Genomic DNA, 26,662 nt, shown 5'->3' with positions numbered 1-26,662 from the left:
CAAAACGGAGAAAACGCAGATCTTCACTTTGGCCGGAGTTTTTAAAAAGATCCGTTTTCGTGTGAAAAAACTCCGTTTTCGTGTGGATGACAGGCCAAAACGTAGAAAAATATCTACGTTTTGGCAGATCCCCGGCTACGTGTGGACAGGGCCTAAGTTTGAACTGAGCTGTTTGACCAGACTGAGAATTGTGCTTTAAAAACCACAGGATTTACTGAAAGAGTGTGTGCATCAGCTAGAAAACATTTTGGACACAAATTGATGCCACACACACACAGAACTGAGACCAGAAGCAGAACAAATTACCTCTGCATCCTCTCCATCAGAACCTTTAAAACGACTCATGCCTCTATCAGTGACACGTACGTATTCATCACCAGCGTTTCTGTGGGACTTGATCTGAGTCAGCTTTGAGTTTCTGTCCAGTGTGGGTCACTGTGGAGTTTCATTGCTTACTTACCCTTTTCCCTAAGAGAGTAAGCCTCTACACATGACATCATTAAAGTTCAAGAAGTTTCTTCTTTTCAGACTCAAAAATATCAACAAGGACGAGTCGTTTCTGTTTCAGTGCTTATGAAAACAACCAGGGGAGTTTCACCGCACTGAGCAACAGCGAAGCATACAGATTGTGTAAGTCCTGAAAGTAGGTATGCGCCCATGACTATTCCATTAATACAACAACAACAACATTAATAATAATAATAACGATTTGAAAGAATGTGCTCTCCATTGTTCAGCAATCATACTTCTATTTTTGAATGAGCATGTGTGCGTGTGTGTGTGGGGAGGGGGGTGGGGGGGTACACTACTGACTGTTGTGATCTTTTTACAAGGTGTGAAGTAATCAGGCTGCTGACTGTAAATATGGGCTATAAATACTGTGGTGAGACTCGGGCGTGATGCTGAGCGAAGGATGCTCCGGCGCTGCAGAAGTAGGATTGCATTAATTGGAGAATTGAAAGGGAGCGAGTGTCCAGGGACCACTGGAGTTTCCTGTGAGAGGCTCGATTTCTGTGTCAGGAAAAGTTGTTTTTTTCTGTCGTCTCTTATTGGAAAACTCGTAAGGTTTTTTTTTCTAATCAGCAGCTTTATTTCTGTGCATCAATATTCATGATCTGTTCATTAACAATGACATGCACACATGTTGAAGGAGTGACATATTTACTTAGATTTTTAAAGGGAACTGTTGCTAAACACGATCATCTTGCTATATTGTAGCCTCATCACAACCAGCATGTGTGTATGATACGTTGTAAGGTGCCTTGGGGGGTTGTGGAACCGGGCTATTTACCCTTTACCATTGCAATAGCTATGATAATAACAGCTGTTTGCAAACCAGACACAGATTCAGATCACCTGGCAGCAGTCAGCTTTGATGCCAGTTTCTGTAAATATGATAAAATTAAATGTAAACATCTAAATTGGGTTAGAAATATAAAGCAACAAACACACACACACACACATGCAAACACACACACACATGCAAACACACACACACACACACACGGACATACGCACATACACACACAAACACACACACACACACACACACACACACACGCACACACATGCAAACAAACACACACACACACACACACACACACACACACATGCACACACACACACACACACACACACGCACACACACACACACACACACACACACACACATGCACACACGGACATACGCACATACACACACACACGCACGCACACAACACACACACACACACACACACACACACACATGCACACACGGACATACGCACGTACACACACACACACACACATGCACACACGGACATACGCACGTACACACACACACACACACACGCACACACACACACACACACATGCACACATGCACACACGGACATACACGTACACACACACACACATACGGACATACGCAAACACACACACACACACACAAACACACACACACACACACACACACACATGCACACACGGACATACACGTACACACACACACACATACGGACATACGCAAACACACACACACACACACACACACACACACACACACACATGCACACACGGACATACGCGCGTACACACACACACGGACATACGCACGTACACACACACACACACACACACACACACACACACACACACACACACACACACACATGCACACACGGACATACGCGCGTACACACACACACGGACATACGCACGTACACACACACACACACACACACGCACGCAGACACATGCAAACACACACACACACACACACACACACACACACACACACACACACACATGCAAACACACACAGTATCCAAATGAATGACATTTTCAAAAAGCAACATGATTAAGAGAAATTCACTGAATAGTCAGTCTTGGGTTTGTTGAACTCTTTTAATTTCCATTTTCCTGAGCAGTTTTTATTTGCTGTGCTTTTTATTTTTGAAGTTTTCTATAAACATAAAAACAATGTTTTTTTTTTGCCAATTAGTGAGCCAATATTTTTAAAATGCCTCTAAAAATGGCTTCGTAAATAGAAAAATTACAAATAGAAATTTTACAAACATACATTAAAGAAATGTAAATGCATGTAAATAACAAAAGTGTGTATTATTACACCACTTCTGTAAAGACCTGTTATAGATCCATAATAATTATTGTATTAACTGAACAGGAAATTACAATAAACAGCATCTATAAGAGTTTGATGATAACAATGACTTTTCTAATGCTGTCTAGCTCTATTGTCACTCACTCACTCACTCACTCACTCACTCACTCACTCACTCACTCACTCACTCACTCACTCACTCACATGATAACCCTAATATTTGCGTGCCATCTTGTTGACCCCATGCCTGCTGGTGGTGGTCGGAGGGACCAATGGCGCCAGTGCTCGGGCAGCCCTACCTCTGTCAGCGCGCCCCAGGGCAGCTGTGGCTACAATGTAGCTCATCCTCACCAGCGTGCGGATGTGTGTGTGTGAATGGGTGAATTACTGATTGTGTGGTGAAGCACCTTGGGGGGTTCCAGGACTCTAGAAGGTGCTCTATGAAATACAGGCCATTTACCATTTCTGCTGCTGCTGTTTGCTTTTTTGTGCCTGTACTTCATAACAAGACATAATAAAAAGGTAAATAAAAATAAATCACATGAAGCCTTTGTCCTGGCATGAAGATATGTGCCCTCAGCAGGTAACATTAGCACATTAGAGACTTAACTCACCTGTAGGTGTTTGACGGTGAACACCACAGGCTCAGACAGGTAAACCTTGTTGCTCTCCTTGTTAATCGACGCTGTGATGACCGGCGAGTTGACGATGACCGAGTAATTCGGATAGAGGGCCTCGCTGTTTAGTCTGACACTGGCGTTCTCTGTTGACAGGTAGGAACCCAAGTTTGTGTACAGCACAAACGCCATCCTGATCTCCCCTGGGAGACACGCGGAGACAACACCATTAATAACCGTCCGAGTTTAACAAAGCCAACACAGAAGGAGGGCTGATGTTAGAAAAATGTCATAAAATTTAAGGAGAGAAAGCACAGAACATCAGTTAAAGAGAGAAGAGAGTTGGAGGGGTCATGGACCCCCCACGGTGAGCACGAGGGAGCGAGCCAATGTGAGATTTGTTACGTACCGTTTCTGCCGTGCTGTTTGAGAGTGCTGGCTGACAGCTGGATGGAGTTTCCATGTTTTTCTGACTGAGGGAACGTCAGATCTGCAAGGTTCCCATCTGTGCTCAGCCTGGCTACCTCCAGCTCTGAAACACACACACACACACAACCTTGTGTCAAATCATAGCGTAACACATCACATCAGATCTGCTTTACAGACTCTCGTATCAACCGTGTTTTCGCACTAAATGCTTCAAAGCAGATCACGAGCATGAATCCTCCAGCAGCTTCTATCTCCAAATTAAAAAAAAAAAAAAAAAAGCTGACAGGCATGACATCGACATAAAGAGACATTTTTATACCAAAAGCTGTAACAGTGTCTCCAAGCAACTGGTCCAACACATCAAGGTAGATTATCCTGCCTCTCTTGTATTGTAGGAATCTAATTTCACAATCTGAGTTCGTTAGCACATTCCTGATTACAACCGAGTGAAGTGTTAGATAAAGTTTCTAATTAAGGGCTAATTATACCTTTGGTGTATTGCTATCTTGTGCTGCTGAGTGATTTGGTGATTTAGACTGCTGCTCTTCATGGTGACAACACCCCCATCCCCCAAATCGAGTAAACAACACGACAGCTCAGATTAAAAAAAAAAGAAAAGTGGATGAGGAGCTAAAAACGGGTGAGATTTAAAATTAAAAAAAATACTGAAAAGGAGGGAAAGTGGTGGGGAAATGAGCAGATGCAAAATTACTGACAGGAAGCAGGAGCAGCTAGTTAAGTGTCCCTAATGTGCACATTTAGCCACAACGAAGCAAGGTGCACACGAACGCTCACACATGTGCACACCCACCCACCCACGCCCGTACACATCGGCGGGATACTGAAACACGCTGGGTCTAATCTAATTAAAACATCCTTGTCATGACAATCCTCCTCCTGAAGAAACACACTTGTTCATTATCGTTATCACACGTGCACGCTGCTACCGCCGCGTTATCCCTCCAAATCACTGTTTTACTTCTAATAATAACACTATTTATTCAGCTGCCTTATCCTGCGCCTCGTACACACAATCTCACACAATAATATCACTTACAGTAGCTGCAGTGGCGTCCTAGAGCTGCGTCAGATAATTTATTCTTGTCACTCACTTGCATCTGAAAGGCTTGTTAGAAAAAGAAAGGTGTGTGTGTGTGTGTGTGTGTGTGTGTGTGTGTGTGGGGGGGGGGTTATGAAAAAAGTGTGAGGATGGTGATGGAGAGCGAGGGAAGTGAGGAAGGGATGCAGAAGATGACACGCTGCTTGTGGTTGTTTATGAATACAACAGAGAGATAATCATGGTGGATCGTCCCACTGGATTAGCTGGGAGGGAAGATTAACGGCACAAAAAGATGCGGGAAAATTTTCATCCAGAAAAACACAAAATTGAAGGCAAAAATTCAGTTTTGTGTTCCTCTGAGATGCAGAAGCCTACATCTTGATCAGGATTTATGTAACAATGCTTATGTGGTGCATTCGGGAAGGGAAACAAATTAATTGGAGGCGATACAAACCTGAGGCCTAGTCCACACGTAGCCGGGTTTTTTTTAAACGAATATCCGCCCCTCCAAAAACTTGCATCCACACCACCTTGTTTAAAAAAAAAACTCTGTCCACACGTACCCGGATAAATACGTTGTTAAGGACATGCCAGACCTGTAGGCGGCAGTACTTCCCCGTTCTTAACCTCGTCCTTCGTCTGTGGTCTTCCGCAAGGAGCAGTAATTCCGCTTGCAAAAACAAACAAGCAAACAGTGCTTGGACAATTGATAAAGCGAGCGCAGCTCTGAGCGCATCCATGCTGTCGGCTAGTGTAAACACAGGTCGCACACGCAATGTCAGCATTTTTTTGTCGCGGAAAGTGACGTTGCGGACCTTAAAACTCCGGTTTTGTCTGTCCACACGCAGACACCCAAAACGGAGAAAACGCAGATCTTCACTTTGGCAGGAGTTTTTAAAAAACTCCGTTTTCGTGTGGATGACAGGCCAAAACGTAGAAAAATATCTACGTTTTGGCAGATCCCTGGCTACGTGTGGACAGGGCCTGAATGATGTAAGTTAAATGGTAAATGGCCTGTATTTGATATAGCGCCTTCTAGAGTCCTGGAACCCCCCAAGGTGCTTTACAACACAATCAGTCATTCATCCATTCACACACACATTCACACACTGATGGGGATGAGCTACAATGTAGCCACAGCTGCCCTGGGGCGCACTGACAGAGGCGAGGCTGCCGAGCACTGGCGCCACCAGTCCCTCCGACCACCACCAGCAGGCAACGTGGGTTAAGTGTCTTGCCCAAGGACACAACGACAGCAACAGACTGAGCGGGACTCGAACCAGCAACCTTCCGATTACGGGGCAAGCACTTAACTCCTGTGCCACCGTCACCCCTCAAGTTGAAACTGTGTAGGATGACGGGCGTTTGGAGAACTGGTGCACTTAGAAGTTCATCAGGAATCTGACAGCGTCTAATTGAAAGGACAGACTTTGTGGAAGCTTATCGGTCTGTTTTTGATAGGGAAAGCTGCAGTAATGTGATCGCCATGCTGTGTGAGTTAAGCAGCTGTAATTTCACTGCTTATTGATGTAAAAATGGAGAAAAGAAGGAGAAAAATAAGAAAAAATAAAACCCTCACAGCATCGTTTGACATTCAACCGCCACCGTCGCCCTCGAGCGTGCACTCTTCTTCTCTTATCGCCTTCGTTTTTCTCTCTTCTCCTGCTCCTCCTTCACGGCTTTTCATCTGTGACTGAGTAGCATACAAGCACGCTGAATTCCAGTAATGGGGGGGAATGATGTGGAGGAAGTTTTAAAATATCAAATCAGATTGAGAGTAAATAGGAGGATAACTAGAGGCGGTCTAAAGTGGGTGCGACTGGCTGGTCTGAGTGCACGATGAAGTGACAGCTCACAGATATATCATCACCACCTGGAGGCATGAAAACCAAGGATGTTCTTTGCTCTTCAGAGAAACTGTGTAGCATCGCTGCACGATGACACGATCGGCGAGGGGCGAGATTATAAGCAAAAGGAGTGGGAAAAAAGGGAGGCGATGTGGAAGTGATTGTTGTGCTTTGTCAATTCCGCCTACAAGCAGAGGGCAGAGAATATGGAAAGATAAATAAATTAATACAAATTATTGGCTGAGGAAAACAACTCGCACTAGCCTGAAGGCTAATTTTTTTTCCTGGTAGATAAGCCTCTCTGTGGACTTGACCCTTTAACATATCTTCATCGTGACCTCCCTCTGACAGCCCTGCACATGTAATAATCGTAGTAAAGCAAAGCAGTCAAAGCTTTGGAGAAGACGCCGTTAACATTTTGGATTCTCACCTCTCCTTCAGCTTGTTGCATGTAGAAGATCAGCAGAATTACACGAACTACAAAGTCCTGAGCGAACCTCTCATGAACCTGCTGCCTGTAGTCCAGAGATCATGTTGCATGATAGCAGCACGTAGGCTCATTTAGCACGCATGATTCAAATAATAAGTTGATGCTTTCTCTGGGCTAACTAATGAGATCTGGGCTATGGGCTCAGGCTACAGCAGACAAAAACTTAAAAAGAAACTTTCTGAAAAGTAACATGTCAAGGAGCAGGAACTGGGCGCAGCTGCTGTGAATAATGTGCAAATGTGAAAATCAAAACGATTGCAATACAGTTTTGGCCCGTGCCTGTGTACGTGTGCTCATTTGTCTGACTGTTAGCAACAGATCTCATGAACACGAGGACATAGTTTATCTTGAAAAGGATCCGGATGCACGGCTACAACTGACAAACATTTGGGTTAAATCTACTTCAAGATGGTTTCCAGACATAACCATAAGGCCTGGTTCACACCACAAGATAGTCCTGCCAGTTTTCGCCTCAGTTCTCCCCTTCAGACAGTCAGCTGCCCTTGATTACCGTAATGGCTCAAAAGTTAATCTTATTAGATATTCCTGCCATGTGTTGTGTTTTAGGAGTGCTCTGGTCTATTCAGAAGGATGACAAGACCGCTCAGTCACAAACTAGAGATGTTAGAAGACCTTGACCCAATTTCACAGACGTGTAGCCAATCAAAGAGCAAGGTGATGGAAGAACGCTGCTCAGAATGAGGAAAATCCAAATCCTCCTCTTCCTCCCGTTTGATCTAAAGAGGTTTAGCAAGATTTCCCAACTAATCTGGGAATGCCGGTGAGTAAAATCGGGTTGTTTGTGGTGTGTTGTTTTTACCATGTGGCCGTAAACCACAACGCCAGGACTGTCGTATCTGTGAGCATTTATGGCCACATGTGTGGTCTCATATTTTTTAAATTATCCCAACAGTCTTAGATCCTAGCATCGTGTGACCCAGGCCTTAGCAAAACCCAGAAACTTGCTATAACTGAGCTATTTCATTACAGTGTGCTATCCAGATTGCATAGGATTATGCATATTTGTAAGATTTGGACCCCCCCCCCCCCCCAAAAAAAAACACTCCTCTCTCTCTCTCTCTCTCTCTCTCTCTCTCTCTCTCTCTCTCTCTCTCTCATATATACGTATAAAGTATGATCTTGGTTTATTCCTCTGACATAAAAGTTGGTTGGCTAGGCGCATTTCTTCAAAAAGGAAGTTATTTGTGGTCAAAGCCTTGAAAAGTATTTAAACTGATGTCAAAAATAAAAATTAAAGGCATGAAAATGAGCTTAATACTGAATAATTTATTAGATACGGTTTCTTTTATCCATGGCTTTCTAAAATAATTCAAAGTGTTTGGTTTTTCAAACATACCACATCTATGAAAGTTGGTTTTATGAAGCTGAGGTGCAAGTGTTGCTTCAACACTTCAGGAACATTTGATCTCAGGAGTCTATGCTAACTTTAATACCTTAAGAGCATTTTGTTAAGTCACAAAGGTAACATGTGATCACTCATTGAGGTCAGTGTAGTTATTACGTGTTTTGAAATACAGAAAAAAAAGTTCTTATATTCACAAAGTCGCATTTATGGAAGAATTCTACAATTAAAAACGAATGGCCCTGTTTGTGTTCTGCACATGAAACCATTTAATGGCATGCAAATAAATAAACAAATAAAAAATACATCAGCTTTCCTGAATTTGTTCCAAATGATGCCAGTTTTGACTGAAATGGAGCAAACGAATGCACACTTTACTTACAGCCCTTTATTACGCACTCGACGCTGTTATTGACGTTCTTGTGCATAAACATTAATTAAGTGAAAATATAAAATATGTCATACCTGAAACATTAAAGGCAAGCTTTTATTAATTTTCTAAGAGAGGCTGGAAATAAAAGTAGTCAGTGGTTTCTTTCATAATGACTTTTTAAATGAACCCTTGTTAAACCTGCTTAAGTACTACGGAGGGAGCACCTAAACTGCATACGTGTACTGTTCTGTACGTTTATTGACTTCCTGTAATGCTACATTATCACTGACAGCTTTATCCAGTTTGGCTTGCTTTGCTCTGCCCTCTTGCAGAATATGATTAATCGTGTTATTGTTTTTGTTTATCTTGTAGCTCATCTTGATGTTTATCACATTTTTCTCAGTCACAGTAGTACAACAGCCTCATCCCGATCTGTCCCCCCTTATTGAGTCATTAAAATGTTAAGGTATAGCCTGGCAAGCCATCCCATACATGTTAATATAAAGTCAGGCCATGACTCACGGACAGATCTAAGTCGTGGGGTGGAACCCACACTCATGTCTTAAAGAAAAGCCCAAGTCTTTGATACCAAAGCCATTTCAAATGAGTGCTGTTCATGAACCAGCACCATCTTTGTAGTTCTTCGATGCAGCTCTGGTGCTTAGCTCACCAAATAAGGAGCCTAAAGCCGGGCGTACACTGTGCGACTTTTTCACTCATAGCACTCAGCTTCAGCTCAAACTGTACGACTTCCTCGCAGGACAGATCTCACGAGTCATGCGCTCAAACTGCACGACCCAGTTCTCGGATGCGACCTGACTGCTCACACTGTACGTCTGGTAGCAACACGTCGGCCCTAAAAATATGCTAAAAATAGCAGTTTTTACACAACACGTCAGACTTTTTTGTCTTGTTTTGCCTGTTGTCCTTCGGGAGTGCTGCAGGAGGACACACAGGGATTTATGGGGGTTGGATGAGGAAAACGAAATAAAGAAAGTAAATCTGTCTTTTGTGATCAGTTTAATTTGACATGAACACGACAAACACGCTTTCTTGACAATCTTTGTGAGTAAAAAAATGTGTAGAAACAAAAACGAACAACGTGTGTTATTAGGGAAATAGCGGCTGAGCGGTGTTGATGCAGGATTGCGCATGCGCCGTGAGCGGTTCTGATACACTTTGGGTCGCAGCTGCTCACAGTGCGATATCCTCACGAGGGACGAGCGAATATTAAACACGCCAGAAGTCCGTGCGACCTCACGACTGCTGATCAGCAGCTGGTCACGTGGTGTTAATCGCATCTCGTAACCCCCTGTAAACTACACGACGCTCGGCGCAAAACTCGCCCCGATGTCGTGGATTCTCGCACGACTGGAAAATCGGCTCAAAAAAGTGAAAAAGTCGCACAGTGTACGCCCGGCTTAAGTCACTTTCGCATCATGGGTCCCGGAAGAACGAAAAAACGAAGTCAATAGGGCTAAAAATGCTATTTTCTAATCCCGCTTGTTTTGTGCCATGATGTCCGTGAATGTTAAAGATGGATTTTGATACCAAGAACGTGCTTATTTTCAAACAGGGAGAAATGCTATTTTAGGTTTTGTGTGAGAGAAAGTCCAGGACTACAAATGCGCTTCACGAAAGTGGCGTCATCGAACCAGACACGGAAAAAACCGAGGGAAAATGGCTGTAAGTTCAGGGAACTTCCCACAGGAGGAAAGAACCACCATAAATCTGGTCATGTGGTAAGTAGCAGCTACGTTAGCGGAGAGGAGATTATGTGGTGACGTCACACATGCGACGTGACGATTTCTAGTTTGCAGTCATGCTTATTACGAACTTTTACGAGCTAATAAATCTCAAAGTACGTGACTGGCGTGGTCGAAACACCCATCAATAGTTTTCATTTAAACTGCAGTACAACATATGTGCGATCCAGGGCGTAAGGTAAAGCGAATTAGAAAATAGCGTTTTTAGCTCCGTTGACTTGTATTCATTGTTTTGGTCTTCCGGGGACCCATGGTGCGGACGTGACTTAGGCTCCCTATATCGCTCTAAAAATATAAAGCGCTGTGATTGGCTAGAGGTAAAATTGTTCGGTCCGTTGGTAGACCTGCTGAGGCTACAGTGGAGCGTGGCTAAACCGACCTGCAGAGGAAAAGCTTTTATTTCTCCAAGAATTTGATTTCTAGATTTCTAAGCTAGTATACTGTAACTCTCTTTTCACGTGTCTGAGCAGAACCTCCCTGAACCGTCTACAGGTGGTTCAGAATGCCTGTGCTCGGCTTCTGACCAAGTCCTCCAAACACACCCACATCACCCCGCTTCTCCTCCAGCTTCACTGGCTGCCAGTCAACTTCAGGGTTCATTTCAAGATCCTGGTTCTGGTCCACAGGGCCTTACATGGACAAGCACCATCTTACATTGGTGATCTTCTTAGTCCCTACACCCCCAGCAGGTCCCTGAGGTCCAGTGATCAAAGCCTACTGGTTGTGCAGCACCAGGCTAAAGGTCAAAGGTGACAGATCATCTGCTGCTGTGGCCCCCAGACTCTGGACCTCTCTCCCCCTGAGCCTGAGATCAGTGGACTCAGTGGTCTCCTTTAAAAAGCAGCTGAAGACTCACTTGTTCAAGCTGGCTTTTGTATGACCTTCTTCACCTCTCTCTCTTTATTCTGCTCTCCCCACCTATTCCACCTTCCTCAGGATCCACTGATTTCCCTCTTTCCTGTTCACTCTCTCTCTCTTTCTTAACATTTTTTCTTTTAAATCGCAATTGTCTATTTTTGCTCATTTTAAATATATTTTTAAACATTTTCGAAATGCTTTTTTATATTTTTACAATTTTTATATTTTTTGTTTTTGTGAAGCGCCTCGTGATTTTTATCTTGAGAGGCGCTATAGAAATGATATTTTCTTTCTTCTTCTTCTTATACATATAAAACACAAATACAAGTTCAAATAAACGTGCAGGATCTGTGGGTTTACGCCCATCGCCCAAGACACAAAGAAGACAGTCATGCATTTGCCTCAGTCTGTGTGTTCATTCTCACAAAACCTCACTAACCACTGGCTGAATTCATCAGAACAAACAGACTAGCTTCTGAAGTCAGCCTGATTTAGCAATTAACCAACTAATGAATATTAGCAAACACATTTAACGACAGCAGCGTTCATTTTTACAGTTTTTGACCTGAATTTTGCTGCAGCTGAAAGTCGTTTTGAAGTGTTTACAGATGGTGTAAAACTCGTGCAACTTCACTTTGCAGTTGTGCATAAAGTTGTTTCAGGGTTTGATCAAAACAACTACAATTCCATCATTTCTCAACATAAAACGATCTCGGTTTAAAAGTCTGTCACGAGGCGTTGCTTAAAGGAATTCTACGTCTGTAGTTTAAATGCATATTATCTTAAAAAATGATTTCTGACACATTAGATGAAATGTTTTGATTCTAGTTTTATAGATGAATGAATGAATGATGAATCTGAGGCAAAGAAGTGTTGTTTTCTGTCTTACGGAGATGTTGCATCATACTCTTTAAACTGCAGCTGCCTAAGTTGCTTTTTGGATTTACGAATGGCAAAGAAAATGTAAATGCAACAAACTATATTCTAATAAATCAAAATAATGTTTAATACTGTTATTTAATGTTAAATCACTGATTTGACACAAACACCTGGGAGGCTTCGCCATCCCGGTGACCCCGCAGGGATAAATCCTGTCCAGAGAACTGGTGGAGGTCTGGACTTTCTTTTTCTATCTCTCTCTAAAACTGTTAAGTGCATCCAAATAGTTTTCTGAACAGTCTCAAAGTCCAACTGTGACCAAGCCGTAAAATGTACTTACGAATGTAGTCAGTGGTCTCCTGCACGGTGTCGGTCTTCAGCAGGTTGTCAGCCAACATAAAAGCGCCGGTTTCCACGGTGTCGAGGAGCAGAGTGGCTGAGTGCACCTGCTCGCTGGTGGGCAGCTCCCTCCACGCCGGCTGGGCTCTCGGATGCAGCAAATTGTTTACCGTCTCCACCATCGCCTGAGGGAGCAATAAAGACAGGGGTCACGTAGCCGAAGCTAAAGCTAACATTTCCAGTCAATCCCGCTCGTATGAAAATGAATGCAGGAACTTATTTATATTGCATGCAGCATTACTACACCCTGACCACAGGAGACGGCAGCCAGCGGGATGCAACACTGAGAAGGCGGAAGCTTTTCATTTATCATGTTGATAAATCGTGGCAATCAAGACAACAAAATGTTAGCGATGCAAATGAGGCATTCTCATGCAGACATGGAAAAAAACATAAAACAGTAAGCTAAAGACATTATATAAAACAAAACTTTTAAAGTGTGCACCTTTCAATGATTGTTACTTTTTTTTACGTGGAGAATCACAGATGTTCTGAAAATCAAGCTGAGCTTATCACTTGATTGCAATCACTGTGTTTTGACACACTACCATCTCCTTCAGCTGCCTTCTTTTTCCTCTTTTTTGAAGTAACGGTCTCATTTCATAGGTTGACTGTGTTTAATGTAAGCTGGTTTGCATCCAGCAGAGCGGAGCAGCTATGAATCCCAAAGTTTCACCGAGATAAACAGAGAACTGTTGGCTCGGCCTCTATAGATGAGAAGTTTTCCCTGAAACAATTCCTATTTTTTCTTCTGCTCACATCCACTCATGCTCTTAAGGATTCTCCTCCTTTTCACCACATGCACACACATACGGCTGACACACACGTTTAGAGACCCGGGGAGAGATAAAGAGACAGAACGACAGAGAAAAAAGAGCTGGTGCAGACGGGGATGGGGAGGAGGACCATGGGAAAGTGATAAAACAGTCCAGTGAGTCCATGGTGACAGGCGTCCACTGGGAGCAAGAGAGGCGGAAAAGCGAATACAGGTGCTATCAAACACACACATCTTACACTCCCCTTTGTCTCCTTATTTTCTTTTGCTCCGTAAACCACCCTTCATGCAGACACCCTCTCATCCCGTCTTTTACTCATCTTTCTCTCTCTTGAGGAGGGACAACGAGGAGGAAGTGGGCGAAGCAGCACAGGTGCTATTATACAAGCTAAAGGCGTCTCCAGTGGGGAATCGCAAGAGCAAGCAGAACGAATGAGGAACGTCACTTTGTCGCCTTTCACATATGCGCCACTTGACTTCCTCTTGGTCCCTGTCACTCAGGGTGAAGAACATAACAGGAAACTAGTCAAGGAATGAGGAGACAGCTGCTGTAAGTGACGTGTGTTTTAATCATTCAGAAAGTAGATGGTGTATAGGGAAGCAGTCGATCGTGAATCATTTACAAATCATGTTCAGTCAGAAAAACTCCTGTGTTTTACCTGCAAGCAAATAAAGTATACACACACACACACACACACACACACACACGCACGCACGCACGCACGCACGCACGCACGCACACACACACACACACACACACACACACACACACACACACACGCACACACAGGTTCCAACAAGCTAATATGATAATATCACGTCCTATTTTAGCACTAGCTGCTAATTAGGAGGGATGCCTACTGGATGAGTCTGGAAGGGATACGTGTAAACAAAAACTAATTAATCCACTTCTTCTCCAAACAACCGGAATACGCAGGAGTGGAGGTTACGTGTGTGTGTGTGTGTGTGTGTGTGTGTGTGTGAGCCACCCCTGTGTAAATCACCAACCTTTCAATTTGAGGACAATAGGCTACAAGCTTTAATATCCTCTCAAGGATCTTTGAAACTTCATTTGTGCTTCTTTATTTTATCAGACGTAAAAACGACCGGTTTGAGTCGGTGAAGTTTGGGTTTTCCATTTATGCTTTTATTTTGCTTTTGAGCCATTATTTAAGATTAGGTCCATCCATAATTTGAACATATTTTGTGTTCTGTGCATTCTGCTGAGCTTTGCCTCAATCATCGTTCACGCCAACCGAGTTTTGCTGACTGATTGCTCCATCAGGGTTTCGTTATTCATTACAGTCCAATGTTTTCTTTGCTCCCTGCCAGATCCTCATCAGCGCTGCCCTCCCTGCTCCGGTTGTGCAATGAGGTTTCAGAGTTTAGCCTTTCTGCACCTGCAGCACCCGTGTTTCCCTTTAGCCTAACCAGCATCACCTGCCTAACTCTGGCCTAAAAGCGTGCACGTGACTCTTCCACTAAACTGGTGTTTAAGTACACGGAGGTTTCTTCTAAACAGCTACAAACTACATACATCATTTTTTTTCATGGAGCTCTAAAACTTGAGAAACGAGGAACATTCTTTGCAAATTTGCTCAGTTTTCTTGTGCAATTGTTGTCTTGCAGGGGCAATCCAGGCCAGCTGCTGTGGTTTTATTGCTTTAGTTATTATTTCTCACCTTGTCCTGTGTGGCTTTTTTCAACCACCACAAGATGCTTGTTAGCTTAGCCTTCAATTAGCAGTCAAGACAAAATTGGAGCACGCTTACAAACCCAAATAATTATTTAGTTACACTCACTTTTAGTTGATGACATTGTTTTTGTGACTGTTTGGAGCTGATTTTAAGATTAAAATGCACATTTAATTAAACTGCAAAGTTGCAAAACTATGATTTTCCCTGATGAGGGACAAAGAAAGCTTTATTTGTTCCATCATTCGATCAACATCATCAAGGCTTTTAAATCTAAACGTAACCAACCGGACTTAGTCAGACGTATTTAAACCCGAACACTGATGAGAAACTGGAATAAATGGTTGTTATATATTGTTTACCTGACATTTAGCTCCCTCTCCTTCCTTTTTCCCCTCCTTTCATAATTCATTTTTATGCTGATGGTGCCACTTTTTATGATTAGTGTAAATTATTGCATGTTGTAGCTTGTCGTACAATTGGAGTTTCACACTCAGATAAAAATAAACATTTAACCTATCTTTTACGAGGAGTCCAAAAATGTCAGGAATGCTTTTGAAAGTATTTATTTCAAAAAGAAAACAAAGTAGTTTGTTAAGCAATAGTCTTGGTCGTGCATGGACGTAAGTTTTGGGGGGACAGGGGGGACATGCCCCCCCCCCCCCACACACACACACGTTTTCCAAAGTCAAGTTTTGACCCCTGCACTTTTTACCATCCATTACGCTATATTAAAATGAGACTGGGAAAACAACCGTTTGTGTTGAAGCCCGTTTCCCATTAGAGCATACTGTAAAGACCCCCCCCCCCCCCATGTCCCCCCACTTCTAAAGTGAAAATTACGTCCATGTGGTCGTGCTTCATAAAGGAAAGGAAACCTCAGAGGTCTACTTGTGATACTTTAGACGTAGAGGCTATGGAGGATGGGATTCTCAGTGTTTAAATGATTTATTATCATTGAATTTATTATCTAGTTTAGCTTGAATTACTCGATCTTGTCGTAACTTGAGGAAAACTCTCAGGCTTAACCCATCTTTACCCAGAGGCACTTCTTCAGTTTTACATTTTTAATTCCTCACGTCCAACCGATCTTGTTGTAGTCGATTCAACACGATTTAAATATTAATCATTCTAATTATTCTTTACTTACTTCACTATTTAATGCTGATGCTCTTTATAAGGTTTCATCATGAATAATCTCCACATTTCTTTCTCTTTGCACTGCCATGTTGTTGCCTGAAGTTTAAATAAATGTTGAATGTCACATGCAGGATTGTTAAGTGTGTGTGTGTGCATGTGTGTGTGTGTGTGTGTGGCTTTGGCTGGGTGCACAGATGGGGGTGTGCACTAGGAGCTAAGAGATGCATTGTAGTGCATCATTCTGCTCCACTTGCTGTACAGTAGCAGCCCAGGCAACAAAAGCAGACAGAGGGGAAGATGTTCTTCTCTGTGGGCACAGCAGATATGAGAGCTGCTTCCCATTCGCTCTGGCTGCCAGTCCTGCTCGAAAACGCTCACTTAATGTGCTCTAGATAACCCAGACTCTCTACTCTCATTAAAATTCCTACAGCTTTTTATTGACCTTTTGACTATCAAGCATATTAATTTTTTTCTTTATTTGAAATTTCATTCAGTGCGACTGAGGCCCTGTCCACACGTAGCCGGGGATCTGCCTAAACGTAGATATTTTTCTACGTTTTGGCCTGTCATCCACACGAAAATGGAGTTTTTTCACAGGAAAACGGATCTTTTTAAAAACTCCGGCCAAAGTGAAGATCTGCATTTTCTCCGTTTTGGGTGTCTGCGTGTGGACAGACAAAACCGGAGTTTTAAGGTCCGCAACGTCACTTTCTGCGACAAAAAAATGCTGACATCACGTGTGCGACCTGTGTTTACACTAGCCGACAGCATGGATGCCCTCAGAGCTGTGCTCGCTTTATCAGCTGTCCAAGCGCTTTTTGCTTGTTTGTTTTTGCAAGCGCAATTACTGCTCCTTGCGGAAGACCACAGACGAAGGACGAGGTTAAGAACGGGGGAAGTACTGCCGCCTACAGGTCATGTCCTTAACAACGTATTTATCCGGGTACGTGTGGACAGATTTTTTTTTTAAACGAGGTGGTGTGGATGCAAGTTTTTGGAGGGGCGGATATTCGTTTAAAAAAAAAAACGGCTACGTGTGGACTAGGCCTGAGATAACATCCGCAGAGGACAGAGATAGGTACGGAGAAGAAGGGTTGAGGTTTCCCGGAGTTCCAGACATCTCTGGGATGGAATGTGTGCGTGCATGTGTGTGTGTGTGTGTGTGTGTGTGTGTGTGGCTTTAACGCTGGTGCCACCGGTGACATTTCCATCCTGCACATGTATGAAGACTTGAGGGCTGAAGCCGAGAGTTTTTCATAAAAGGGGGGAGAGACTCTGCAGAGACAGATAAGGGTGTAGGCAGTGTAAGGGTGTGAGTCAGTATGAGTGTGCTTTTGTGACACTAAAATGTTCAAGGCAGGCACACACACTCACACACACTCACAGAGAACAGTAAATGGGGCAGAAGGGAAATGCTTTGAAGCGTTGGGGTAATCCAGCGTAAACAGCAGCAGCAAGACAGCCTCTAACTGGGCTCCCAAATACCCAAGGTGAACATGGGTACATGGATGTAGTGTGGAGAACACTGCTGGGTAACATGATGGAGTTGGGATGTTAGAAGAAAAGAGGCTAGATGAGAAGAAGTCATGTTTTGTTTTCTCCAGGCTGAGGTGTGAACAAATGCAGGTTTAATACCATCAGACAGGGAGGCGTCGCTACATTTGCTGTTGGGAGTTTGTCTTTTATGACAAATGAGTTTGCAGCCAAACCGGGTTTTAAATTCACACAATGCCACATTTCTGACCTGCCATCCATAAATAGAGGGCAAATTAGACACTGTCATTGAGCATCACTGTCTCCTCTCTGCCCCAATTATTGTCGCTCTCACATTCCACCTCTCTACTTTCTCTCTTCTCTAATTTCTGCACCATCCTTTTTATTTTACCCCCTTCTCCTTCTACCTGACAGACTACCTGCCTCCTTCAGAGCACCCTAAAGCATCAAAGCCTCTCCACACCACCAACTTCATCATGGATAAATTGCCAATTTGGTATACATGAAACGAGTCCCCAGTTACCCAAACGAAACGACTGAGGAGGAGAAATGAAGTGTGAGAAAAGGAGGAGAGAAACAGAGAAAAAAAGGGGAGGGAGAGAATTCAATTATTTTTTGTCTCTATTAAGAGCGCAGACCTCCTGCCCACTCTTCCTCACTTGGCAATTAGTGGCGTAGATAATTAATGAGGATAGGGCAGCGCCATACCACATCCCTAATCAGGCACGTTTCTATCTGCCAGAGTAAGGGACTGTTGGTGTAATTTTGTTTCACATAACTAAGGCTAATTATATAATCGATCACTCCCAGCCATTCCCTATCCCCCACCCCTCTCTTTGCCGAGGTGTGTGGTAAAAGTCAGGATTTGAACCTGAGATGAGCCGTTCCTGGAAATGCAGCCTTATTTGGCTTAAGGAGACATGCTAGCAACGCCTGACTGTTCAGACGTGACAGCACAAGATTATTGTTGAACATATGTTCAAGTGTGTGTGTGTGTGTGTGTGTGTGTGTGTGTGTGTGTGTGTGTGTCAGCTTGCATACAGTCGTAAGCCATGTTCTATCATGTGGCATTGCTGACTTGTGCTGACGTTAAGACTTTTCAGGGGAGTGTGGAAAAAGAGCCTGCATCAAGAGAAAAAGAGCGACACCATCCAGTGTGTGTGTGTGTGTGTGTGTGTGTGTGTGTGTGTGTGTGTGTGTGTAGACAGAACTATGCAGCCTATCCACACTACATGGATGAGGATGCTGGGGCACTTTGATCTCCTGAATAGTGATTTTAGCTGACCAGAAACGCGCCTGAAAGATGTTAGAATTCCTGTTAGCGCCGTGAGCTCATGGCATCGACACAAACCAACATCCAGGGCCGTGTCCAGGGAGTGGCCTGGGGTAGCACATGCCACCCTTAGAATCTGATTGGCCACCCCAGATGCCACCCCACTAAGTTCCAGTTTAAATTGACTTTACATTGTCGACAAAAGGCTTGGGTTGTAAACTCCAAAATAGTGTGTGGTTGTGTGCACTTTCATCCTGTTTTCTAGCCCAGGTGTGCAGTATTAATATTAATATTTTTTCATACTCACAAACATAGTATTTAGAGTCCCACTCAACTCCAGTTGGTGGCAGTAATGCAACAAGAAGTGACTTGCTAACCACCACAAAAGTAAAAGATGAAGAGGGAAAAAATGGTGATTGTGCAATGTGAAACTCAAAAATTCACTAGAAAGTAAATAAATAAATAAACGATTTGTGTAAATAAATAAATAAGCATATCCATTGGTGCCACCCATGAATAAACAAGTGCCCCACATGGGCCACCCCATTTTAAAAGTCCTGGACACGGCTCTGCCAACATCGATATAAGCAGACTAAAAAGGACAATTACTACGGAGACACAAACACAGGCTGACACTAATTTAACACGCTGAGGCTGCGATCAAGCTGTAGAAAACAACAGAATGATCAAATTCTGCTGTTTGCCTCTAAAACATTGACAGAGAGGACATTTTAATTCTGGCACTGGACAAGTGGTAGTCTGGTTCCAGACACACCTGTTTACTGTTGTACACACAGTAGCCGATTTATTATGTACAGCTGTTGGATTGCCGGTCAACTAAACTGGTTAATCGTCATGGCAAAAGGTTTACGCTTTTAAACAACTAGATGTGATGAAGAAGAAGAAGAAGAAGAAGAAGAAGAAGAAGAAGAAGAAGAAGAAGAAAATATCATTTCTATAGCGCCTCTCAAGATAAAAATCACGAGGCGCTTCACAAAAACAAAAACAAAAAATAAAAAAATTATAAAAATAGAAAAAAAGCATTTTGAAAATGTTTAAAAATATATTTAAAATGAGCAAGAATAAGCAATTGCGATTTAAAAGAAAAAATGTTAAGAAAGAGAGAGAGAGTGAACAGGAAAGAGGGAAATCAGTGGATCCTGAGGAAGGTGGAATAGGTGGGGAGAGCAGAATAAAGAGAGAGAGGTGAAGAAGGTCATACAAAAGCCAGCTTGAACAAGTGAGTCTTCAGCTGCTTTTTAAAGGAGACCACTGAGTCCACTGATCTCAGGCTCAGGGGGAGAGAGCTCCAGAGTCTGGGGGCCACAGCAGCAGATGATCTGTCACCTTTGACCTTTAGCCTGGTGCTGCACAACCAGTAGGCTTTGATCACTGGACCTCAGGGACCTGCTGGGGGTGTAGGGACTAAGAAGATCACCAATGTAAGATGGTGCTTGTCCATGTAAGGCCCTATAGACCAGAACCAGGATCTTGAAAGGTTGGAGGACCTTTCATGTGGTGAAGATGACGATTAATTTAAGACTGAGTAGAATGAAGGATGGAGAATTAAGTGACTTAGAAGGTGGTCTGAGTATACTGTAGCTGAAAACTGCTGAAGGACTGGGATTCTCACCCACAACCATCTCTACAGTTTATACAGACTTAGCTGAAAGAGAGAAACTATTCAGTGAGCAGCAGTTGTGAGGACGAGAATGCACTGCTGCTGTCAGAGGCCAGTGGAGACTGTGCAGACTGGTTCAAGATGACACGGTTCAAGCTGCAGCAGCAAAGTTGAAAAATTAATTAGCTCAAAACATTTTTTCATGCCTCTAAACAACACAGTATAGGTACAAAACCACGTGGAGATAAAAAAAAAGAATTTGTCTAAAAACCTCAGACAACAACATGTTTTGAACCTAAATCAATGATTGGGCCATCTGATTGTTGGTCTCCTCAAACCGCTGCACTTCCCTGAGTCCTCCATTCATTCCCACTGGTGTGAGAGGTTCTCCGCTCGATAACATCAAAAAAGGAGAAACAGCCAGCTGCTACCACTTCAACTTTAGGACAAACTACCAAAAAGTAAAACATCATCTGGAGTCACGGACAACAAAAGACATTTGAATCTAGAGAACAACGACTGGTGTTTAGCACTATCTCGTTTCATCTGGTAATGTGGGTTTCTGGTTCCAGCAGATGCTGGTCATCTAAACTGTCTTAAGGAAGATATTCAAATAGAGGAGTTAGTGTTCAGAGACCATGTTGGCATTCAAAAACTAGCCTGTTTGCCGATTTGTTCTAACGGACAACAGTAGCAATATAATTATTGGGTTCAACCAAGGTCGCCAGAAGGACATCTCTGAACTACAACATGTTGAACCTTAAAGCAGATGGACTCCAGCAGCAGGCCACACCACCTGTCTCTCCTATGAACTAAGAACAGGAAGCTGAGGCTACAATTCACACAGGATCACAGGACCTGGACCAGAAGAGACTGGGAAACCGTTGCTGGTCTGATGAGTCTGGAGTTCAGCCACAACATTCAGACGGTAGGGTCAGAATTAGGTGTCAAAAACTATAAAGCTGTCACCCGTCCGGCATTTCAGGCTTCTGCTGACGCTATGGTGTGGTGTGGGGGGAGATGCGCTTGTTCCTTTTATGACCAGTGAACTCATCTTCTGATGGCTACGCCCAGCAGGACAACACAAGTTCGCTAGAGTCCAGTGATATCCATTCACCAAATTTCAGTCCATTCCAGAAATGCTGGGATGTGGAGGAAGAGGAGAGTTGCATCATGGATATAACTTTCCAACGCTGTAAGACAATATGGACCAAAACCTCTGACAAATGTTTCTAACACCTTTTCGAATCTGTCACAGTAAACAAAAACACTTCTGAATGCAAAAAGTGGTTTAAACGGGTACAAGCAAGGTGAACCCAGTGAACCACAGCCAGTGAATGTATTATATCTGCTGATCAAGGCCTCTTGGCAAGCTCTGTTAATTTTGAATGCAAATAAATAAATAAATAAATAAATAGAAAACAGCAAGCACAAGGATTAAAATAAACTCACAGAGAAGAGTTAATGGTAAAATTATGACAGCAGTGATGCTGGTGCAGATGTGAGTCAGGGCAGGTCGTCTCAAAACGGAGCTTCCCCTTGAGGAGTTTGGCATTGAACTGACGACGCAGCTCAGTAATGTGTGATCACACACAGAAACACACTGAAGCGTGCATGGCAGTATGCATCATGCTGAGCGTTACAAGAAAAATAAACAAAAACACAAAAGTAAACACAAACACACGTGAGATCGAGGCGCTGCAAAAGAATCGACCAAACCAGAAAGTAGAAGTACCTGTGTGAAAAACCTGCAGGACCTTTCTCTCTTCTGAAGCTGCAAATTCAAACAAGTCATTTGTTAGAGACTCAACATCTCTAGGTTATGAAGACCCCCCCCCCCCCCACACACACACACACACACACTTACTTCATCAACAGTGTGATGTCATTGTTATCACCCTCACTTACCTTTTTTCTTCATCTGAACTCTAACTGTCGTTGCTGCTTCTTTCTACCGTTGTCTTCCTGATTTTCTTTTATTTAATCCCGGAGTAAATTGATGGCATTAATTACAAAGTCACTCGTTGGTGATTGGCCATATTCAATTTCCTAACAGAACCAAGCATTAGTGCATTGCTCAATTAGATAAATATAATTAGGGCATCGTTAAAATCAGGAGGAATGGAAGAGATGTTTTTCACCAAATATCCTGCCATCGTTTTCTGCCGTCGTTGGTAGAAAAATGCAGATTATAATAAATTAGCGTAAACTTGGTCCACTTTTTACAAAATAATGTAAATGCTCTTTTTAATTTAAGTCAAAAAGACCAGAAAGTGTGTAACATTTTACACTGGAATTAAAATAGTAGGAAGTAGGGGGAAAAAGCGGACTACATTAAATCAAATTTTACACCGCGGCCCAGAGTTACGAACAAGGCCTGACGTTCTTCAGTTTCTGGAGCGTCATGTGCAGCCCTTCTCCTACTCTGTCACATTAAGTAGGTTTGACATGCTTTTTAGTCTAAGAACTTCTGTTGCAAAATCAGCACCAACAAAAAAATGGACATAATTGCTTTGGGATTGGGCGTTATAAAATCTTGTTAGCTGTAATTTTTGTAAAATGTCCTCTAAATGTAACAGCCAACCACTTACTGTAATAGCCGTTTTTTGACAATCTAGACGCAACGTCTGACATTCATAAATCTCAAAGGATCGATGAATTACACTTTTCATGACATGCCTGCACTCTTTTTTTTTGTGAAAGCAGCAGTTCAGTGGATTGCCCTCCTTCCTCTGCTCTTTCTCCCAAATACACCTGAAAGGGCCAGCTGTCGGTAGCCTGGCCTGCTAGACTCGTCCTCTGTTTAATTCTGCACAGAGAGAGAGTCGGGTAACTCACAGGCAGAGAGGCACATGAGGGGCGGGACTAGGCAGCTCAAAAACAACCAATCAGAAAAAAAGACGGAAATGCCGACTGTACCGCGCGACGCTGTGGTTTTTTAGCTGTAGTAAAAATAAGGCGTCTGGCAACGGCGTAAACATCTCGTTTTAAAGACTTTCAGGTCATTTAGAACAGAGGAAAGAGCCGCAGCGAACTCCGCCGCCGTCTTCGTTGTTTAAGAGAAACTGAGCGTCGCCGTGTGTGACGTCCGCGACTCTGTAGTTTTTTAGCTGTAGTCAAAAATGACGTCTGGTGACAGCGCAAAGATCTTTACCAGAAATGCTTTTAGTGCTTCAACTTCTTGTTGTTTTAAAGACCTTCATGTCATTTAGAACAGAGGAGAGAGCCGCAGCGAATTCCGTCGCTGTGTGACGTCCGCCATGCTGTAGTTTTTTTTAGCTGTAGTCAAAAATGGAGTCTGGCGACGGCTCAAACATCTTTCTTTAGCAGAAAGGCTTTTAGCGCTTCTACTTGTTGTTGTTTTAAAGACATTCATGTCCTTTAGAACAGAGGAAAGAGCCGCAGCGAACTCCGCTTCAGTCACCATGTTTATGACAAACTCGGCGTTGTGGTGTGTGACGTAAGATACTCAGCGCTGATTGGCTCGGTTAGTATTCTCAGGGGGTGGGGATATTTGAATAGGAGAGTTCCCAGACTCTTTCTCTGTGCAGAATTAAACAGAGGAGGAGTCTGGGAGGCCAGGCTAAGTTGTCAGACCCACATGAACCACGGCTGTTACTAGTTTACAATTGCTAATACTCTGTTCTATGTTCAAATTAAGCAAGATAAATATAATTTACTACATAAATGATAAGGTCTGAATTTATATCCCAAAATGAAAAGGTTCCTTTCAAGCTTTGTTTTGTATTATCTATAGTAGTCCAGTAGCATTACTGTTTGACTTTTGTTTCATGTCGCCCTCTGCTGACGCCGGTTCGACTTCAGGTGGTGTCGGCAGTCATTTATTCAGCCAGCTGAAACAGATTTCATTTATTTATATTTTAGTTTTTTTGATTATTTTCTGCAAAAATATTGTATGCCTCTAAAGATCTTTGAATGTGGTCGTCTCTAAGCAGCATTTTAGTTGTTAGTCTGCTCACACATGCACTCACACTACTAAATAAAAAAAGAAAGTAAAGAACAAACAGATTTAGGGATGGGTACCTTTGACATTTGAATCGATCCGGTACTAATTCCCGGTACCTAGGAATTGATACCGCTACTTAACGGTACCAATTTTCGATACTTTTGAGTGTTTAATATTTTTAATTCTCTTTTATAATTAAATATTTTTTTTCTCAATATATAACCATATTTGATAAATATCACGATAAATAACATTCAACTGTTTGTATTTTAACATCGTCCTTGTAGTTTTATAAGCTGATAGTTAAACTGAAGCAAACATCTTTACTGTGAACTAAATTTACTGTGTATCTTCATTCCTTTTGCCGTCTTTTTTCCTTTGATTTTTCCTACTGGGAAGTTAGAATTTCCGAGGAGAAAGCGAACGCACCATTAGCTGATAACAATGGTAGCAATGGAAGCTAACATATCAAGCTAACATTATCTTAAACAGTTTATTTAACTGCTGGAGCAGATTCAAACGATGATGCCTCACACTTAGATCGTTGTAGCTGGTTTCATCTTCACCCGTCACATTTAGTAAAGTGAAGCCAAACTTTAGAGTGTGTTCATGTTCTTCTAGTCGGGAATTCGGATTTCCGAGGAGAAAACGAACGCACCATTAGCGAAACGGAAGCTAACATATCAAGCTAGCGTTATCTTAAACATTTTATTTACCTACCGGAGCAGATTAAGATGAGGATGTCTCACTTAGATCGTTGTCGCTGGTTTCATCATCACCCAGTTACCCATCACCTTTAGTGAAGTGGACCCAAGCTTTAGCGTGCGTTCTTTCTACCATGCTGCTCTGTTTACAATTCGCTCGCAGCGACTGGTGACATAACGCTCTTGCGCATGCGCAGCTGTCTAGGCAAGTTCTCGTTGTGAAGGACGGGTACCGAAACGAGGCACCGTTTGAAATGAAGTGAATCGATGCTCAGTCGGTACTGTGGAATTCGGTCGGTACCTTAAAAAGTACCGAATTCGGTACCCATCGCTAAACAGATTAGTCCTTATATTTTAAACTGTTTACCAATAAAGGGTTGAAAACATAATACTGGCAAGTGTTGCTTAATAAAATCAAATAAATCAAAAATAAGATAATGCTGCGACTGGGAGGCAAACCTGCTGAAAACCACACTCCAGTCTGACACTGTAACCACTACACCACTGAATCCAATACACTTTAAATGGTTCTTAGTACACACTCCACTTGCCATCACGTGTGTCCTTGTAGATGGGATGTACGGGTTTTACGGCGGCGTTCCAGTAGAATTAATTTCAGGAGTAATTTTTCAGATTATAGGTTTCAGAACCGATACCAGGGGGGAGGAGAAACGCCTGGTTGTGGGCTACTTTCTCCCATTTGCAGAAAAAAAAGCTTTACTTCCACCACATTTCAGCTGGGACAAGTAAATGCAGCCTAAAAAGGGGTTGGGGGTATTTCTTATGAAGAAATGACAATATCACATGATAAAATATTCATATGGAACATTTACAAAAACTGTTCAATAAATGAGCCTCTCTACCCTCCTCAACCGTGCATTTTAGGTAATATTATGGGCCATTCCCATCTGTACCGGGTCGACCCGGGCCGGGTAGCGTAGGTTGTTTACATATCTGGGTGGCCTGGTATTTTTCCGGGCCAACCAAGGCTCATTCTCAGCCCTCTTCTCGAGGGGGTCTGCTTCAGGCCGACCAGGACCAACACACCCACTGCTGACAGCAAATTCACACCTTCCATTAGAGCAAGCCTCTGATTGGTGGGTAGAATCAGCCCACATGGGCTTAAGGCAAGGATGTGTGGAATCAACCGGGCCAGGCTGGGGCCAACTGGGGCTTCCCGGCCCGGGCCGACCCGGTACAGATGGGAATGGCCCATTAGTTATAGCACCCCCTTCAGTTCCAGAACGTAATTGTTGCATTTTCCAAACATGGTAGAAGTCTGACAACTGGCCAGACTCCACCGCTTTC

The 26,662-nt window shown here is 43.0% G+C and overlaps 1 protein-coding gene across 9 annotated transcripts in view; it reads right to left on the bottom strand.

Moving 5' to 3' along the window:
* adgrl3.1 (adhesion G protein-coupled receptor L3.1) overlaps positions 1-26,662 on the bottom strand; it is a 253,089-nt gene that overhangs the window by 58,148 nt on the left and 168,279 nt on the right. For all 9 annotated transcript variants that reach the window (XM_015954195.3, XM_015954193.3, XM_015954197.3 and 6 more), the window contains 4 exons: positions 22,419-22,457; positions 12,628-12,811; positions 3,632-3,754; positions 3,220-3,425 (listed from right to left, as the gene is read on the bottom strand). In XM_015954195.3, coding sequence (XP_015809681.1) covers positions 3,220-3,425; positions 3,632-3,754; positions 12,628-12,811; positions 22,419-22,457 — 552 coding nt within the window. The remainder of the gene's footprint in view (positions 1-3,219; positions 3,426-3,631; positions 3,755-12,627; positions 12,812-22,418; positions 22,458-26,662) is intronic.

This window comes from Nothobranchius furzeri, chromosome 7, assembly GCF_043380555.1.
Source record: "Nothobranchius furzeri strain GRZ-AD chromosome 7, NfurGRZ-RIMD1, whole genome shotgun sequence".
NCBI classification, from domain to species: domain Eukaryota; kingdom Metazoa; phylum Chordata; class Actinopteri; order Cyprinodontiformes; family Nothobranchiidae; genus Nothobranchius; species Nothobranchius furzeri.
This window is presented reverse-complemented; position numbering and strand designations above follow the sequence as displayed.